The 20011-nt window shown below is 42.9% G+C and overlaps 1 protein-coding gene across 12 annotated transcripts in view; it reads right to left on the bottom strand.

The window, feature by feature from the left end:
* Nucleotides 1–5976: 5976 nt before the first annotated feature.
* Nucleotides 5977–20011, bottom strand: part of PECAM1 (platelet and endothelial cell adhesion molecule 1) — a 33751-nt gene continuing 19716 nt past the window's right edge. For 2 of the 12 annotated variants that reach the window (XM_063409097.1, XM_063409103.1), the window contains 2 exons: nucleotides 12211–12233; nucleotides 5977–7509 (listed from right to left, as the gene is read on the bottom strand). In XM_063409097.1, the coding sequence (XP_063265167.1) occupies nucleotides 7477–7509; nucleotides 12211–12233 (56 nt within the window). In that variant the 3' untranslated portion in view covers nucleotides 5977–7476. Of the gene's footprint in view, nucleotides 7510–12210; nucleotides 12234–16715; nucleotides 16805–18923; nucleotides 18981–20011 lie in introns of those variants that run through there. The other 10 variants (XM_063409104.1, XM_063409098.1, XM_063409102.1 and 7 more) reach the window with 8 other exon arrangements.

Genomic DNA, 20011 nt, shown 5'->3' with positions numbered 1-20011 from the left:
TCCTGTGAGCTGGAAAATGTAGCTTGGAAGATGCAGGGAGGAGGGCAGTGCTTGGGGTGACAGTGAGCTCCCAGCCTCAGGAGCAGCCTTCTCTCCAAACCAGGCAGAACCAGATGAACCCTACAAGAATGACCTTGAGAATAAAGAAGTGCTTCTGGATAAGTGCTGGCTAAAAGGATTGAAATTGCATGCAGAGAAAGAGAATATTGTCTGATTCCTCTGATTTTAGAGGAAACAGAATTTTGTACTTTCTTTGTAAATAAAAGGGCTGCATCAAAGTACCTGAGTGATCAATTTTCCCTGCTATTAGAAACAATCTGCTGGGCACAAAACCTTTTAAGTGCTTTGGTCAAAGACGGGACATAAAAGCTCCATTCATTTCCTCATGGAAAGGCAGCAACTTCATCCCTTTCACTGCAAGTGCACAGAGCTTGAAAAGCCAAGGATGCATGAAGGGGACGTGCTGGGGACACGATGATGCTGACACTCCTCTGCCCTCAACCTCATCTCTCACTGACAGAAGTACAAAGCAGGTGTAAAGCAGCTTTGTGATTTGTGCTTTGTGAAAAGCACCAAGTGATTTTGGACCAGTGAAACTACTCTAGAAGACACAGCAATGAGGAGCACACAGCCCTTTCCATGTTTGTATGCAGTGAAGAAAACACAGATGTGACCCTTGTCAGCAGTCAGTGCACTCATTAGTGTGTCAGAGATAATAACCCTTACACATGAAAATCTGACCTACATATGCTACAAAAGAGGAAAAGGCAACAATTTATTTAAGTCTCTATTATACTGTTAATGATTATAAGCTGAAAAACTAGACCATAATGCAGGAAACTTGTAATTAAAAAGCATCAATTATAATTTTCTCCTTGCAGGGGACATTAGCCAGGTTCGCCTCTCCACAGCCCCCTTGGGCTTACAGGTAGTCATGCAGGGCTATGTGATTCATTCTGGAACAGTCAGAAAGGAAGCAACTCAGTGGGAAAAGATGGGAAAAGATCAGCTTCAAGAAAAAAAATAAGAGGGAATGATAGTTAAAGACACCCCTTTCAGTGTTTCTTGTTTGACAAAGCACAGGTGTGTGTCAGGTTGTTTCTGCTCCCTCCAGCAATGACTAAACTGGATTTCTGCAGTGTACACAATGTTCTGAGGCTCCAGGGCTGAGCCAGCTAATACCTTCAGTCATGCTGAACATACCATCCTTCTGCAGAGATCAAGTGGTCCCCGAGCTCCCTGGCAGGAATGTGAATCTCTCTTCAGAAGGCTGCAAATTTCCCCTCTCTGCTGCCCGAAGTTCCCCCACTCCTGCCCAGGGTGGCCAGATCACCTGGAGGCTGTTTCAGACTCAGCATTCACAGGTGGAACCAGTTTTTCAGCAGTGCCTGTGTGTGCTGTCAGCCCATTTAGAGTGGCTCTCACAGCCCTGAGGAAGTGCCTAGGAAATGTGATCCATCACTCTGTGTGCATTGGGACACCCTTGGCTTTCTGTGTTTCCAGCCCTGCTGTGGGTCACACTGCACAATCACAGCTCACCTCCAGCCACCCCGGAGCTTCTGCCCAGCAGCTACTGCAGCTCTCAGCATATTCCTAATAAGAATGTTCTTTAAAATTCCTGTTCCTTTAATCAGCATGAAGTTGAAACAAAATTATTAAAAAACCTCAAACAGTAATAAAATCAAACCTAAGCTCTGCATTATGGGAGACTGTGAGATTTTTATCATGCTTTAAATAATTTAAAATTACTCAAAAGCAATCTATATTTCTTATTGACAATCTCATGTTAATTTAATAACCCACGTGGCTATAATTTTCCTTAATTGACTTACACTCTGACCACATCTTAATAGACTTGACAATTTTTTCTCCTATTACACTCTCACAGCTTATTATCAGGCAGAGATGCCAAGTTCACCCCTTCCAGTAATACCATGATTCAGCCCACTAAAGCTCTCATCTTTGTCCCATCTTTGTCAACTTCTCTGTCCCCTCTGCCCTTGGGACAGACCAGCAGCTCTCTTTATCACTGCCTTGGAAGCACTTCTCCCCACACAGGGCAGAGAGTTTCCTAAGCTGGTTGGAGCTTGAACCACTCCAGAAGGTGCAGACAGGCCGGGAGGGTGGTGAGAGCCCCAGGGAGCTCAGGAGTTGGGATCAGGTTAATTCCATGAGGACTGCACTCAGGGCTCTGAGCAACACAAGTTCTCAGGAAAGACTCTTCTGCCCTTGTAGTGCTGTCTCACTGATTTGCAAAGTGAAATTGTGTCAGTCACAGTGGAGACTTGGCTCTGTGTGTAGTTAAAAAATGAATAAACAACCAGGCAGTGCAGAGGAATTAAAGCCAAGCTCTCCCTACGCAGAGCTGCCAGTGCTTTGTGGAAACAGGTGATTTCAGCAGCCACAGCTCCTCTGCAAGCACTCAACAGGGCTGGGATCATGCCAGCTGAACAGCAGTGGGATAGGATGTTTTCTTTTGAAGCACACATTCCCAGGCTGGTGCATCACAGACCCCTCGGTGCCTCAGGACTCCACATCCCCATCCAGGACTGACACACTGGGAGCAGCAGAAACCTGGGTCAATGTGCCATTACCTGCAAATGGGCTTTTTGTTAATAAATATATTTTCTGCTTCTCCTAGTGGTCACCTGACAATGATAAACACAGGAATGTTTGGGATAACCCCCACCACAGTGCGGATTCTGTCACAGCACATTCCCCAGAGCAGCACCAACACGAAGGGTGGAGCTGTTAAGGTGACTGGACTGGTGGGTTGTTTCTTCCAAACCTGCCACAGTCTGAAGGGTTTCTCTCCACCAGCCCTGCTCATTCCACTCTGTCTTTCCTTTCGTCTTCTTTTAATTTTCTTCACTGTAATGAGCCTTCATGCCAAGATCTCCTTTTATCTCCTGAATAAAACATTAAAACAAAAAGACAACTACAGAAAAATCAGGGCAGTAACCAGAGGACAATGAACTGTCACACTGGTCACTTCTGGGTTTTGTTCAGTGAAAAAATTGTTGTATTTTTTATCTTTGCCCCAAAGGAGACCCTGATTTCATCTCCCACTCTTACACTTCCAGGATTACATAGAAATATATTGCCAATCTATTCATTTCAGAGGCAGAATCCATCTTTACTATGACTAACAGTTTAGTTGTGGAATTTCTCCTCAATACCAGTTGGATCTGCATTCCTCTTAACCCTGGGAATGTGGTCCAAACAGCATGAGGTCCATTTCTAACCATCACCATTAGAGCTTCACACACAGTCCAGACCCAGGCTGATCCAGAGCCTTTGCAGGGACAGCCTTGCCCTTTGCTGCTTTGTGCTCAATCTTTCATTTCAGCTTCATGCTGCTGTTCTGTTTGTCATCAGACTTTGCAGTGATTCCCTCCCCGAGGGAATTGTGATTTCTTTTGCTATTACATTTAAAATTTAACTACAGTGATTATTTCCTGCAATGGTGAGAATTTTTTCAGCCTTCCCACTCAGCATGTTTGTGGTTGGTGAGAAAATAAATTACCTATATAAATACAAATGCTCACATTTAGCTGAAACCTCCCATGCAAGCTACATTCTCATGACTGCTCAACTCTCTAATGGGAGCACTTGTGATTTACAGAGGAACATTTCATAGCATGAAGGCAATAAACCTCGCTTTTTGTGGTTCCTTAGATATGTCGAATTGCTTATTACCTCCCAAATAACTGCAGAAGTGATGTTTATTCTGCTGTCACCTATTCAGAAAGGCCTTGAAATTCGAAACAACAAAATGTGCGAGCATTTTAAATCTGTACTGATACTTTAGTGCATTCAGTTTGATTTCTAGTTTAATTGGTGGGGTTTTTTTTTTCCATTCGATACCTCTGTTTTTCTCAAACCTTGTTTCTTTTCCCTGTGCCTGCCCTCTCCTTGCAGGAGATGGGCTGTACTCAGTTTGACAGTGTCACCTCCCCTGTCCCCAAAAGCTGGGGCTTAAGGCAGCTCAGTGATGACCTGCAGCACAAAGAACTTGAACAGAACCGAGCTCACAAAGCAACAGCTGGAACAACACCGCAGAAAAGTAAATAAATGCTGAGGTTAATCAGGGACTGCTCAAAGCAGTGCCCCAGCATTCACAAACAATTCATCACCCGATGGGAGAGGGGAAGAAGCCACGGTGGGCAGGGTTTTTTACACTGCACTTGGGACACTTCTTTAAGAGTGGTGGAGGCCGGGAAGAGGAGGGCGAGAGCCGAAGGAACAAAAATTTCCCCCGGCTCCGTTTGTTGTTGGATGGAGCAGAGCCGGGACGGGGCCCGGCGCGTCCCGCTGCAGTGCCCGCGCAGCCCGGCAGGGGGCAGCGCGGGCCCGGGAGCCGCGGAGCGCCGCGGAGCGGGCACGGAGCGCGCGTTAGAGCCGCGTTACACCGGGAAACGGAGGTTACACCGGGAAACGGGCGGGACACCGGGAAACGGGAGGGACACCGGGAAAAGGGCATTACACCGGGAAACGGGCATTACACAGGGAAACGGGCGGGACACCGGGAAACGGGGTTACACCGGGAAACGGGCACTACATTGGGAAACGGGGGTTACACCGGGAAAAGGGCATTACACCGGGAAACGGGCATTACACCGGGAAACGGGCGGGACACTGGGAAACAGGCACTACATTGGGAAACGGGGGTTACACCGGGAAACAGGCATTACATCGGGAAAAGGGCATTACACCGGGAAACGGGGGTTACACCGGGAAAAGGGCATTACACAGGGAAACTGGTGTTACACTGGGAAACTCACGTTACACCGGGAAACTCGCGTTACACTGAGAAATGGGCATTACACTGGGAACTTGTAAAACTCGTGTTACACCGGGAAACTTGAGGTGCCACGTGGCTGCAAATGGAAAAGGAAAGTATCTGTGGAGAGGAGGAGGGCACTTAAATCAGGCATTTCTGTGTGTCAGCTCTAACGCCTCTGCTCTGCAATAGGAAAAATATTTCAAAGTTACCTCCACCTGGGGGTGGGTAAGGCTCCTCCCGAACAAGCTGAGTGGAGAGAGGATGTGGGGAGTGCTCGGGAATGCACAAGTGTCCCAGGAATGTGCCTTCCCAATGGAACTGCCCCAGCAAGGAATGGCACAAGGCACCTGGGCATGTGCCATCCCTGTATTCCACTCAGAAAGTAAATATTTGCTAACACACCTCATTTTCTGTTTGCTAAGCTCAACTTGGTGACAGCACAGAAATCCCTTTTTTGTTGTTGTTGTTTTCAATAATGTATTGTTTAAGCTCCAATCCTGAGCTTTGATTATAGATCCAAGACTTATTTCTCACATATTTCCAGTAGGATCATGAGGCTTGTTTGGCACATACTCATACCACGACTCCTGGTGTCGTTGTTTAGTTATGGGCCCATTTACCTCATCTTCACTGGAGATGTCTGCTGATTATTGTCCCATACTCTGAAATATTTCTGTTATCTGCAAGACAAAACAGAAGAGCTCAAAGCAGCACACAGCACTCTGAGAAATGGACAGTTCACACGATTCAGTAGGGCAAACAACTTGTATTAGATAACTAAATCCAAAATAATTTAGGGTTATTCCAGACAAGAGACAAGCTGAAAGCAAGCAACAAATTCTTCCACTGCTTCTCCATCATGCCCAGATGATATTCTGAGGCCTTCCACGCCCCAATGTTTTCCCAAGCTTTGCCAAAGGCTGGGAAGGGTTTGTGGAAGAACTTTTACCTTTGTAATTTAGTAAAAGACTCATGTGAAAGCAAGCACTCACCTACTCAGTTCTTAAAGCAATTTAGTGCATTTACCTGCTGTTAAATGGGTTCCTGACTCCAGATCTGCGTGCCTGGAATCTCTGGCAGAGAGGGCATCTTCCAAATGCCAGTCCATGTGATGGATCTGTGGCTCATCACAAATAAAAAACTTCACAGGGCATTCATTGCAATATGAATGTGCAAGATCCAGGGCAAAGTTCAGTTCAGAGTTTTCTTTATTAAAATACCTTTTCACATTTCTTATACTAGCGCATTTGCATGGACACTCATGGGATGCTGAAAGAACATTTGTCAACAGAAGAGAGTGATGAAGTCAGTCAGTTGTGACAGGCTCATGATACAAACTTTTGCACAGGGAACAATAAATTAGAGATATTAATCAGTAACTGGAGCTTGAAATTTTAAACATTTGGAATGGAGGATATAAACCCCTTTTGTGTTTCTTGCTGGTTTTGCACCTTTGATGCAATGCTTAAAGAGTAATTATATATGTATATACAAACCCATGGCCTCTTTTTCATTATTTTCTAATTAAATTAGAACCTTCTTACCTGTGGCCCAGATTGTAGGAATTTAATTTGCAGTAAGAAGGAGAGAGCAACTGCAATGTCAAAGGCCAGCTGGTTGAGGGGTTGGGGACAGTATTTCTTCTCTTTTTTTTGTGTTCTTTTTTAAAACCAATGCAGCCAAGATAAACATGGGCTGCAGGATTGGATCTGTGTCTGAACTAGATCCATGTTAGAGGTTTATAGACTATAGAGAAAAAGGATAGGTATGGAATTCCATACTGGACAAACTGGGCACAAGTACAACTTCAGATCTCTCCTAAAATCAAAGAAATAAGGATTGTAAATAGCAGGATTTTCAGGTACAAACTCACTGACCAGGGTGTATTATATCCACTCAGTGAAGACTTATCATAGAGTCATCCAAATTAAGTGTGATGGACAATCATGTCTTGAAGAACCATCACATCAAATTAACCAACAAGCATCAGAACTTTTAAAGGGGCAAAGCAATTTAGCAAAGAATAAAGACTGTGCCTCTGACAGAAGCACTTGGTAAAGTCTGAATCTCTGAAGAGTTATTCAAGTTTTTAGGGAGTCCAGAGCTCCCTCTTCCCTCAGGCCCTCCCTGCAGTGTCACGTCCCTGTGAGCTATAACAGGGCTGGTAGCAGTCCAGCTGCTGCAGCACAGGGAGCTCAGCACAAGCTGCAAACTCATGTCAAGGCACACCCATGGCAGGCCAGGCTGTGCTGAGCTCTGCTCTGCCACAGTGGTGGCACTGATAACCAACTTAGCTAGTTTAAAGCAAGCTTAGATATTTCTGTGTCCTACTGGTACCACAGTAGTTGCTGCATTGTAGAAATGTACTTCCTCAGCTGTAGCTCCTCCTTTGTTTCCTTAGAGCATGATGAATTGGAGGCAAAAAAGGCAAAATTGCATTAGCAGGAGAAATTACAGATGAGAACCTGGGTCAGTGGTTTCTAGAGCCACTTTCCTATGAGAATTTTTATTCGTAATCTTTTTCCATTAAATGCTTTAGGAACATCTCTATTGTTCCTCCTAAGGAAATAAACTTTGAAAAGACGAGTCTGGCAAACTCATAAATAACTGCTGCAAAGCCTTTGAAACACTTGCAACATCTTCCATCTTGGCTTGTTTTCCTCTCCCAGCTGATCTTTGAGGTGACTGTTCTAGGTAGCATCAGGACGCCCATATATTCTCTGCTGGGAAAAAGGGCAAAAGAGAAAAAAACAAGGTGTGAGTGTAACTGAGCCCCTGCCCTCTGTCCAGTAACATATTCCTTAGAACCCTCCACAGTGAGCTAATAAATACTTACTGTTCTCTGGGGAGATGTTGGTATTATCTTTATCAGAGAGAAAAAGAAATAAGACAGTGGGAGATTTAGAGTAACAATTACAAGCTAGAGCCCAAAACTGTTAATCACTGACATCTGTAAGTGGGTGACTGATAACTTACTGATAAAAGTTGGATTTTTAAGGGAACTGCTGGCACTTAACACACCTGGCAGCCAGATCCCTTATTTACTGGGAGATGTTCAGCTGGCACAGTCAGACCCCAGGTTCAGTCCCAGGAGAATGAAACCCTTTCTCTAAGGGCTGGTATCTCACAGGAGATGCAGCATCCAGCTCCTGGACACTGTATTCCTGCAAAAGCCGTGCCTGGGTTATCTCCAGCCCTCAGCAGGGGCAGAATCCTGGCACTGGCAAGCACAGAGGGCAAACAGAGCAGTCCTCTACAGCAGCCAATGGGAATGGGCACAGACAGAGCTCAAATTTCATTGTTTTTACATTATATGACAGAAATAATTCTACCCACTGGGAATTCACAACTGTCAAGTCTTTCCTGACATCAGCTGCCAAAGTGAGTCTCCCTCCAATAAATTTCTGCTCAGGGTACATGGTGGCCTTTAACCTAACAGTTGAGTCTGTCAGTGCCAAGGCGCCTCATTCCTTTTGTGGACTTACCCCCAAAGGATTTGCCCCATGAGTCAGAGGAATTCCTGGCTTATAATTCAGTGTTTATTTCAGAGTATCACCTTGTTTTTCGTATCCTGACTGCCTGAAATCTCCCCCCCCCAATTTTAACTGGACACATCCTTCATCTTCCTTTCCTGTCTGAAATTATTGTGCCATGTTACTGTGTGCAGTTAAACACAGGCCAGGTCCCCCTTTGGAGCTGGCAACATTAATTCCTTTAACACTGAGCAAATACTTTTGGGATCACTTGAGTAAGAGGAGAAAGTAGCTGAGTAACACCTAGAAATTCCTCCAAAGAGATGTGAATTGTACAGGTTTCTGTCTCACAGGGCACATGCTGAGGTTGGACAAATAGGCAGCTAAAAGTACACAATGTCCTCATGTACTGCCAGTCCTCCTGAATCCCTAGGACAGAACCAAACAAATACACAAACACATCTAGGAGGCAGCAGGAGAGGAGGAGATATGAAGTCAGAACACACTGCTGAGGTAAATTTGACACAATACCAATTAGTGTTTGGCGAAGTGGCTATCTCATTGTCAAGATATTTCCTTCAATATGTTTTCAGAAACTGGGACCATTAAATAACTTAGAAAGATTGCCAGCACTGATTTCAGGAAGGAAACCTCCTCCCAGTTCCTCTCTAAGTAATTCATTTCTTTTGCAAATACTTCCTATGGATTGCCTTTAAGATACAAATTTCTGAAACACAGGAGATGGAGGGAAGCAACCCCTGACATGAAACTTCAGGTTCTTTTCTAAATGACCTAAAAATCCAAGACATTCAGGTTCAAGGTGCTCTGGAATGCAAATCAGTCACAACCTGTACTGCAGCTGAGTCTTTATATAGTTCAAGTAATTCAAACTTTGCCTGATTATTTTTCTAATCCATCAGCTTTCTTGACATAATTCAAACATTTTCAATGCACCTGTTTCAGTGCAGAGTGTTTACTGAAAGCCTGAACTCAATGTTGTGATGGTTTGTCCGTGAAAAAGAAACAAAGTTCCTAAATTTCCCTGCTGGATTATATTTATTCTGACAGAAACTATGTAGGGGCAAATGCACAAAAGCAGGACTAGCAACCATTAAAATGATTTGCTACATCTTCCTTCTCCACAGAGCAGTTTTCTGTTCTCCCTGTGACATCTGGAAGAGCAATGCAGAACTGGATGTTAACAGATTTTATCTGAGCAGTGGAATGCATGTTACTGGAATTTACGGAGTTAAAAGAACATAGGGATCTGATGAGTCTCCACCACCATTACTGAAATAAAAAAGCTGCATATCTTCCCTGAAAACAGAGGGAAATCTTAGCAAAACACTCCTCTCTGCTGTGGCCCTTTGTCTCACACTTCTGGAACATCTATTACTTCCTAAACAGAGTTGAATTCTGCGAGTTTTCTGACAGGCCACTCCAGCTCAGTGATCCCCCTGCATTCCTGTGATTCGGGACAGGAATGCCAGCCAGGAATGACAGCCGGCTCCAAGGCCCCTTCCAATCACAAATAAGGGAGCAGCAGATCAAATGTAACTTCACCTCTGAGCCAAACACTTAATTTGGTTATCAAGAAGCAGAACAGCTGGGGAGGAAGTTTAAACCACTTGATCACTTTATAAGGAGGATTTTCCTTTTCACGAGTAGGATCAACAACTCCTCATTTGGACCAAACCTCTGAGATACATCACAGTTAAGCATGTGTGAAAATGAGATACTGCAAGAAAATCTGCAAGAAAATTATGATTTAAAGCACCTTAGTAGCTCCCTGGCTCTTCTGTGTTCATCTGTGTGGCCTGTACAGGGTTGAGAGGCAAATGGAATGGAAAATCTACAAAGAAATTCATCTGTCCAGTCCAATTTTAGGTCACTTATTTGGAGAGGGAGGTGCTGCCTTTGTCACAGGCTTTATTGGGAACAGAAGCAGGAATTTAAGAAGCAGAAGACAATGCTCTGTTTTTTTGCTATGTCCTTTAAGGCAGTAATAATTTTTAAAAAAGAATAGTTACTATGTTAATACATGAACAGTCTGCTAAGGAGGGGACAATGTCTCAGATATTAACTGAATAAGGCAACTTCTAGGAAAATCAAGCAAGACGTGCAAATGTTATAAAACTGACTTTGCTCTGGGGTGTTTCTGAAAATGAAATTAGTTTTACAGAATACTACTTTTATTACCCTTCTACTGCTAGAGAGTAATAAAGAAACACAAAGTGTTACTGCCCTCAGCTGACACTTTTCTTCTTTGAATCTGACATTACTTCATAGATTATCTGGTTTAGCAAGCTTTAATAGCCCAATTAATTATGAAAGTGATTTGCACAGGGTGGTCAGCAAGCCAGTCACTGACTTTTTATTACACTTCCATGGAGAGACATTTTACTCACTTTTTTGCCACAGGAAAACAAAACAAAACAAATCTTCATATCCATTAAAAATTATGTAGGCTGTGGAAAAAAGAACACAAAACCTCCTCCCTGAGCTTGTACCTCATGTCTGTCACAGCCACCCTTGACCATTTTTTCTCTTGTGTTGGACAGGGCAAGTTTTCTCTGCATGACTCTCCAAGGAATGCCTGGTATAACCCAGGGGAGAGTTCAGCTCAACATATTTTTAGAAAACTGAGAGCAAGGAATAAAAACAAACTTTTAAACTAAGAGAGACAATGACACCATAAACCCTCCTGGCCTGTGTTAACATGAGTCTGTTTATTGTAACACAATCTGTGACCTTCAGTGCACTGCCAGTGTCTGTAAATAATACAATGGGCTGCCTGTGTATCCCATGGGGATGGGAGTGCTGATGGAGCCTTTCAAAACTCAAATGGATGCCATAAGCTGACGTAGACTGTGCTATTGTAATTCTTATTTATGAGTCTCTCCTTTTTTTCTTTTTAAGTACAAGTTCCAAAGTCACAAAGTGGGTGGCAGAAAAAACAACCTTTTGCTTAGTCTGAGTTGGATTTGGTAGCATATCTAACATGCATAAAAGTATTCCTGAAATGTGAATTCCCTGCCTCTCAGATCTCCTGAGAGCAGAGTAACAGCTCATTCAACATATTTCTTCTATTTAAAAAAATACCATATTTTGGCACTGCCTTCTTGGCACTATGAAGCTGTTCACCACCTACAGAACCTTCACAACACTCCACACTTTTAGTTGAAATCCTCCATATATGGATGGTACTATTCCCACTTCTTGGTTAGAACAGCATAGCTGTGACCCAGCTATGACCCAGCTTTGTACTCTGCAATAAAAACTGTTTGCCTTCAGAATTTCTTACAAGGTCTCAGTTTACTGCCAGCCCTTGGAGTCACCCCACCTGCTCTACCAGGGGATGAAACAAACCCAGGAGCAAACAGCCACAGCCAGTGACTAGAAGGGATTCTGATCACCATCCCTGCTTGGTTCTGCTGTCCCACCTTAGGGAGGAGCTCAGCTCTCTGGGCATTCAATCACAGCACGTGTGTGCACAGGCACATCCCAAGCACACCCACTGCCCCTGCACAGCCTGGGCACTGCCAGATGGCCCTGCAGGAGCAGCTCTGTCCCCAGGGATGCATTCACCAGGTGAGAGTTTCATGTGCAAACCCCCGAGCCTCTGCAGCCATCCCTGCCTCCCCCTGTGCCATCCTGGCAGCGTTTGTGGCACAGCCCCAGAGCTGTGCTCCACACAAACTGCTGGGAGATCATTCTCTCCTTCTCAGCCTCCAGCCCCTTCCACAGGCTCCTACACCTGAACACTCCATAAACAGAGGACTGAAAGCCTGATTTGTAAAAATATATACCAAGGGATTGCCCCATATGTGTCCTGCAAAGGTCCTGAGCAACAACTAAACCTCATCAGCACTTGACCACCATCTCACCAGATGCACAATAATCTCAACCCATGTCACTATATTTAACTGCTTGGATAAAATGTATACTTACAGAATGCCTGTTTTCCATAGAATCTGCAAAATAAAATACAATGCATAAATTATGAAATGGCACATTGCAGAGTGACCAGCTTTATGTTCCAGAAAATACAGATGTAGGTACTTCAACCTTTTTTGTTCACTTTGCAATGATGTAAAATTCCTCCCTACACCTAAGGTTAAATCTCTGGGCTTTAAGGAGTATCCAAATTCTTGTTTAATCCAAGTACAGGGTTGAGACCAGATATTTCAAAGCCCACATTGTACAGGACCTGTTTGGCAGCTTTCCTGATCATGTGCTAGAGCAGAAGTCTCTACTGAGGGCACAATCTGTTACTGGACAAGAGAGTCTTCCTTTGAGAGGCAAGTTCTCATCAGCATTTTACTTCCTAATCCAATTCCTTGCCAGGAAAATAACGTATTGCAGAAATCCAGTAAAAGATATAATTTTCAGGGCAAAAATAACATCTTGCAAAGACACCTGACATTTTATTAATAAAAAGTTGTTTGTTCCAATGAAAAAAATGAGGGCCAGCAAGCTCTTTCCTTTTATGGTCAGTGAACTTTAAGGCTGGATCATGAGCTTTTTTCTAAAAAAAGTGGATTTAGCTATTCAGAAATTTCACAGAATACATTCAAATACCGAAACATAAATATTTCTATCCCCTCTCAAAATAACTCCAGTTGTAGGAGAGGACTTCAAAAGTGCTCATCTGTATGTTCTGTTGAGATATTTCACATGTGACAAAAGTAAGTGCTGAAACTTGAAGGGTGTTTCCTTGGGAAGTGTCTCAGATTTACTGGAGAGACGTTGTGTGAAGGAAATTCATCCAATCCTCAAAACAAAGGGGTTGGACTGGGCCTCTGGGTTAATCTTCCCAGAATTTTTTATATAAATGGGGGTTAGTTTCTAAATCTATGTTTTTTCTAATTATATATATTTTTAAATAGCAAATCTAAAAATCACTCTTCCATAGGCAGAACGCTTAGGTACATTTTGAAAAGTTCCCTGAAATCACTAAATGAAGGACATTATGCAGAGTACTACTACCATTATTAGACCTTAATTAAAGTCTTTTGGAAACTCCCTTGTCAGCCAGCAGAAGCAACAAGGAAACAACACAGGTGAAGGTCTCTGGCATGGTACATTCGGTTTTCTACCCAGAACTTTAAGCCTAAGCAAAGGATTAAAAACTGAGGTGACTACAGCACCTTACAGCAGTGCACGAACTCAATTTCAGCATAAAATTGATCTCAGTGTTTGGCAAGATCGATCCACATATGTTTAGACATTAGGAAACAAAATGAGAAGTTCCATGGAACACACACAAAAGTATTTTTGTGTCCTGAAAGCCAACAGAATTGAAGAAAACCACTGCTGACCCAGTGCTACATCAAAGCTTGGCTTCAAGTGGACAAAACCATACATAAGCTTTATGAAGTGAGGCATTAACAAGCTGTCGTTTAGTCTCTGTCACAACGTATTGTTCTCACAGGAAGGAGGAAATGAGAGATTTTGTGTAAATTCCAGACTTCAAACAACGGGATGTTGGCTACCCAAAGCTTGGAGGTCACAGTGACAGCGATCCTGCCTCCTTGTTACCTGTCACCCACATTGGGGCTTTCTGGCTGAGTGTCCCAGCCCTGCAGGAAATGTCACATTCTGTGTCCAGGGAAAGGCTGCTGGGTGATTTCCACCAGGTACCTCTAGGGCAGCCAGCAGGGAGCCACTAAGAAAGCACAATCATACAGAGCTTTTGCTGATTTTTTACTATGTCAATCTTTTTATGTCATTTTTGTTAAAAAAAAAAGGAAAAAAAAGGTGGCTTTACTTTTTTACTAGTTTCACTGTAGAATTGAGAGATTTTTTGTAACACCTGACTTTCCCTTACTGCCAAAAATGGAGAATTGAGAAATGCTAGATTCTAGACACACAGAAAAACTGGTCAACCTTCTGTAGAAGCTCCATGTTTTGTGAAAGGAATCAGAGCTGAAGGTCTGACACTGGTGATTTCTAAAACATTCCAAATCTGAAAAAGGTAGGTGGTTTTACAGACTTCTGGTGGATCTAAACTCTTTGCTATTGCTTCTAGCTGATAGGATTTTAAATTCAAAGAACACATTTTTACAAAGGAGTACATACAGCAGGCATTTAAGACATTGTCACCCCCACCTGCTCTACCATTTCTGGTTGCTGGAGGTTATGGAGAGGAGAAAATGTGCCTGAGCAGCTGCAATTGTCACCTCCAGGCCTGGTGAAAGCCAAGGTGTCAGACTGTGACCCAAAGGTGCTGAGCTGCACACACACAACGTTCTGCCAAGGCCTTTGCTGGAGCAGGAGCTTCCATCAGGGGATCTTGGCAGGCAGCTTGGGAACAGCTCTCACACGTAATCCTGCTCTGCATCGGAGGTTCAGGCAAGGTCAGAAGCTCCCTGCATGCTTGTGCCTTACTGAAATCAGCTGGCTTTGCCTGATTTTTGGCTGAAGCTATTGTAAGCATTTGGCTCCAGAATCAATGTCTCACACATCCAGGCCTTAGTCTAGAAACCCAGAGATCCAAAGAGTTTTTCTGTTGGAGACAGGACAAGTTATTTGCATGGGTTTGGACTGCCTGCAGCTATCATGTGCTCATAATACCTGAGTTCTGAACAACACAATGAAACCCCAGACCCTGGGAGTTCTTTCTGTGCTGGAAAAGGATTCAGTGGGAAATTCTGGCTAAGATGTAGGTGTTAAGCCTGAGGCTCAGTAGCAGGAAAGTATTTGAGCAGATTTCCTGATTGCTAGAGCTGATTTCAAATAGATTTGTTCCCAACCTCTGAATGCAACGGGGATTTCTCATGCCTCTTTCCACTGGGATATATTTATTTTTCCATAGTACATTGTTGGTTGCTGTAGGACTCTTAGAATTTCCTGTCTCACTGCTACAATTGCTTCCAAGTGACCAATTCATTTTTCCAGACTTAGCAGCATAAAGGCTGGCTCTGCATTTTGTTTGCTAGATTTCCACTTTCCTAATAAGAAATTGCAAATTGTCATCTTGCAATAAGCCCCAATCAGCTCAGTCCAGTGCACAGAAGATCAGTGCAAAGCCTGTCACTGGCTTCTGGGAGCTTTGGGTTTGACACACAGCAAAGACAGAGCTCACTGAAGGAGCAAGAATGTACCAATAACATCACCTTCCACAGGAAGTGTCCTGGAAAAACGTGAGGAAATCTGAGCTGGAGCTGGCTCTGACTCTTCTCAGCAATACGAACAGGACTGTGCTACCCCCAGAGCTGGGGTCGACATGGAGGGCAGGGCTGGAGCTGAGATAAAGAACCAGCATGGAGATGAAAGGTGTGATGGAAATAAATCATGCCTGGAAGAGCCTCCACCCAGGCAGCTGAACTGGTGTGTGACACATCCTGACCCTCCCTCAGGAAGAGCTGCCAGCCTGGAGTGCTGCACACCAGCACAGGCAAGGGAGGCAGCAGAGCCACAGCCTTTTTATCATTCCTGGCACTCTCTTGATTTAGACAATTGCCTGTCTGGATTAAGTTTTGGACTATTAACACTTCGTTCTGAACAAAAAGCAGCGACTTTGGGACTGAGCTGGATATTCCTGACTCACAATACGGCATTTTCACAGAGCAATCAGAGAAAGCAAGATTTTAAGGAAATTAGTTCATCCTGGTGAGCCTGAAGGACTTTTACACAAAGATATTACTGACCTGAATGGCACCAACTGTGACCATTCCCCAAACTCCCATTTGGATGTAAGGTCTGACTTAAAGCTGAGACTTGAAAGTTTTGGTATTTTATGTAAAATACTGAAGTAACTGCCCATTGCTCTAAAAAAGGCTTTAAAACAATACCAGGGTGAACATTCTGAACACTAAATATGTTTCTGAATTAAACTAATCTCTCAATAACAATACAAGGACAATTCTTATCTCACAGAGACAAAGTGAGCAGCATCCTCCTTAAACTCTCATTACAGCAGAGCAAATCCAGCATCCACCCAACCAGAGACTGACATCATTTGACTTTCAATCAGAACATACCTGACTAGAATGGAATTTCACAAATTACCTGCTTTTCCCACTGCAAATGAGTTAACTGTAGTTAACCACATGCAGGTCTTCTGGGATTTGAAATGTGCATTTAACAGTTTGTTTCTGTCCATCTCTCATGTAAAACCTGAGTCCTGGCACTCAGAATGAGGAAAACAGCACAGCAGGGAGGATGGGGAGTCTTATCCACAGGGTGGTGGAGGCACTCAAATGGTAGAAGCAGGAGATAATATAGCCAGCACCAGGAAAATAAAAAGAAAAGGAATAATGAGAGATGCTCAGCACTCTGCCAGTGACCTGGGGCTTGGGAAAGCTCAGAGCATTATCAGCACTATGGATTCATGATGCAGATTTTGGCTAAGAACAAGCAACAGCTACAGAACTCAAAATACCGAAGTTGGTCACTGCTATGGCATCTGCCTTACTGGGGAGAGCAGTGAGAGTTGCCAGAAAAATGAAGAGGAAAAATATTTTAGCTCAGTCACAAAGAATTGCGTCAGACATAACAACTACTGACTGTTCTTCAGCTTCCTCTCCAGTGCACACAATTTCTGGAATGCACAGACAACGCCTTCATAAGACAAAATTGCTTATGAAGCACCCGATTCTAATTAAACCACAATTGTTACCTACAAACAAATAATAATAAAATGTTATGTAGGTCTTAGGGGTTAAATCTGTCAAACTGTGTAGCTGACACCAATTCCTAAACTCATGTCATCTCCCCAAGGATACTTTGGCTGAATCATTGCCTTCCTGAAGTAGATTGTACTCTTGGGCTTTTGCTCAAAAATATCAAAGAATAGAATGGTAAATCAATCTCTGCACCCACTAGTCATGTTCAACATCTTTCACAACTGGCATCATTTAATACACTTATATTAATATTTAATATGAATAAATCAAAGTAGGCAGAGTATTTCATAGGGATCCTCCAGTGCATTTACATTTTGCCACCTCATAATCACACACCCTATCAAAAATCCAAGGTGGTGCTACATTAACTGTAACCAGCACTGCCTTGCTGGGTGATGCACTGCTTATCTAATTGAAACACTTTTCCTGTGTATCACTCAGGAAAAACAGACCTGGTTGAAACAATAAACTGGTACTGTGTTTCCAAGAATAACTGAAACTGTAGAATGTTATGCAGAAAAGAGCAGGTGGACTGCAAGATTAAGGGGTGTTTGCAGATCCTCTGGTTAATTCAGCTCAGTCTTTCAATCACACCCCATTTTACTGCAGTTCCCACCTTGTGGTATTACAGCCTTTTAAGTGGTTTTTGAATTTCGGCTCTGCTGTACCAAGCTGGAGTTCACATCCTTCTGGTACATGACACATTCTGCTGTGCCAAAATCAGGGCTGCTGAGTGTGACAGTCACCCTCACACCTGGGCAGAGTGAGGGTTACACAGCAGCTTCTGCAGCTTTTTATAGGTCCAGTTCACACTCACTGCAGAACATTTCAGAATATTTGTAGCCTCGAGGCTCAGTCCTAAAATAAACTGTGTTTTTTCTCTTGGTGGTCCTGCATGAAGTGCCTGGCCACGCTCCTAAGTGTGAAAGATATTCTGATTTTCACTGTAAGGCTGTGGAAAACAAGTACAACACACAGGCACAGCACCAAGGATTCTGAAACTCCTTTGCCACTGTTGTCACTCTCTAAACACTCTGCCTTAAATGGATGACCTAATCTCTCTGTTTATTCAGCTGTAAAATCTGTCATTTTTATCCATAAAATGGAGATAAAAAGTGCCATGTAAGCTCTAACAAGGGAAAATTAAGTAATGTTTTCTAAAGTATGTGGAGACCCTCACATAAAAGATTCCCCAGACACAGAATGTTGTGTCAGAGGTGGGAAATGCCTTACAGAAAAAATAGAAAATTAAAGCACAACAACCAAAAATTAAAAATAGCACACAACAAAGCCTGAATGGGGACAAAATGTGAACAGTTTGCAGCCCTAATATTTACAAATCTAGACTTCCTAACACAAAGAGAGGAGAGGAAATCCTTTCCGATTTAGACTTTGACAAACTATGATGAAATCTCCTTCTTTTAACCCACTGTCTCTGAACTCATTAGTGCCTGAACATTCACAGACAGCAATTGCCAGCAAGCTGCTGCTGCCCACACACCCCTGTGTTTGAGGAGCTGCTGAAATGATCATATTGCCTTAAAGGCTTTTAAAGTCTGGTGTTGGAGGCTTTATAGGTATTTGCTGGAGTTACATCCAAAGCAAATGGAATATTTTATAGCATTGACAAACATGCTCAGTTAAGAGACAAATGTTCCTCTTGAGCAGTTTGAGGTAAAGGGATGTAAAATCCTGATCCCTAACAGGGATCTAGAGTCAGATCCAGATGTTATGGCCCAAATATTCAGCAGATCCAGCACAAATGGGCTGATGAAGTAGATGTTACAAATATTAATGTAACTGATTTATGAGGAGCCATGAAGATGTCATGCAATTTATCAACTTCTGTGATTTTGTAGCTGCACTTTGGTATGTTCCTATCCTATGTGACTTGCAGCTCTTCTTTATCATGGCACTTATGTTCTAAGTATGCAGTCTAAACATTATCTTATAAAAATACTCAGTCACAAACTTATCTCTAACCTCTACACACACGCTTTCTTAAAGTGTTTAATTTTTCACTAGCTTACTTACCATTATTAGTTTTTCTGATTTCACTATAAACTGTTTCAGTCCCCTTCTGTTCAGGAGCTGGAAAATGTATTGGCACAGAATCAATTTATTTTCTTTTTTTGTTTGTTTTGGGTTTTTTTCCTGCTTGCCTTATGAAAAGCTTCTTAAACAAATGGAACACACTCTTTTACTTTCAGAAGAAGCAGCTCCATAAGCAGCATTGACATTGACAACAGTGGCAGGAGGAACAAATGATTGGAAAGATAAATTAAATTTGGGTTAGGCCAGAGAGATCAAAGAAATCTGCAGTTCCTCAAAAGGCAGAAGGAATCAGACTCTAAGTGGAGCTGCTGGATGAGCAATGTCTGCCCAGAGAAAAGGTAAATGTGATTTGCTTTGTCTTCATTCAGAAAATAGGAGGAATCAAAAGAGGTGTAAAAGGGATTTGGAGCAAGGTGATAATCTGAAAGTTCTGTTCCCTAGGAAGGGCTGGTCATGCCTACAGACAGACATGAAAGAATATTATGACTGGAAACAAAACCTTACAATAACACCAACGTAGCAGAAGTATCAGTAGCAGTGCTGTGGCCAAACTCTCTCTGTGGGTGTACAAGATTGTTACAAGGGAATATTAAGAAACTTGGCTTTGCTTCTCTTTTCCCAAGTAAATCTCATCCTGTTTTCACAGTGATAGGCAGTGCAGAGCTCAAGAAATAACTTGGTTTCATACAACTCCTTCTATTTAAGCAGCATCCTCAGGATGCTCTCTGAGAGGAACACATTAAATACTTTCAGTGCAGTTTTCATTTCCATAACCAAAGCACTCCACTGTGTCCTGGGGCAACAAAGGGAATCAATCAGAGAACTGTTCATATCTCTGTATACTCAAGCACAGTTCAGCCTTACAGAATCTATCAGTATTCTGTGTGCCATGCATAGGTCTGTAGCACGAGGCAGCACTCAATTAAAATAATCTGATCTCATTTACATACCACAGTAAACATTGTTCTGTGGTTTAATGGGGTTCTGTCTACAGAGCATAGATACTATCTTAGTCTGATATACAGGAATAATGTTACATATCAAGAATGGATGAAAATGCTGTTTTT

The sequence above is a fragment of the Prinia subflava genome, chromosome 12 (assembly GCF_021018805.1).
Source record: "Prinia subflava isolate CZ2003 ecotype Zambia chromosome 12, Cam_Psub_1.2, whole genome shotgun sequence".
NCBI classification, from domain to species: domain Eukaryota; kingdom Metazoa; phylum Chordata; class Aves; order Passeriformes; family Cisticolidae; genus Prinia; species Prinia subflava.
The sequence above is the reverse complement of the archived record's forward strand: the minus strand, read 5'-3'. Positions and strand labels throughout refer to the sequence as shown.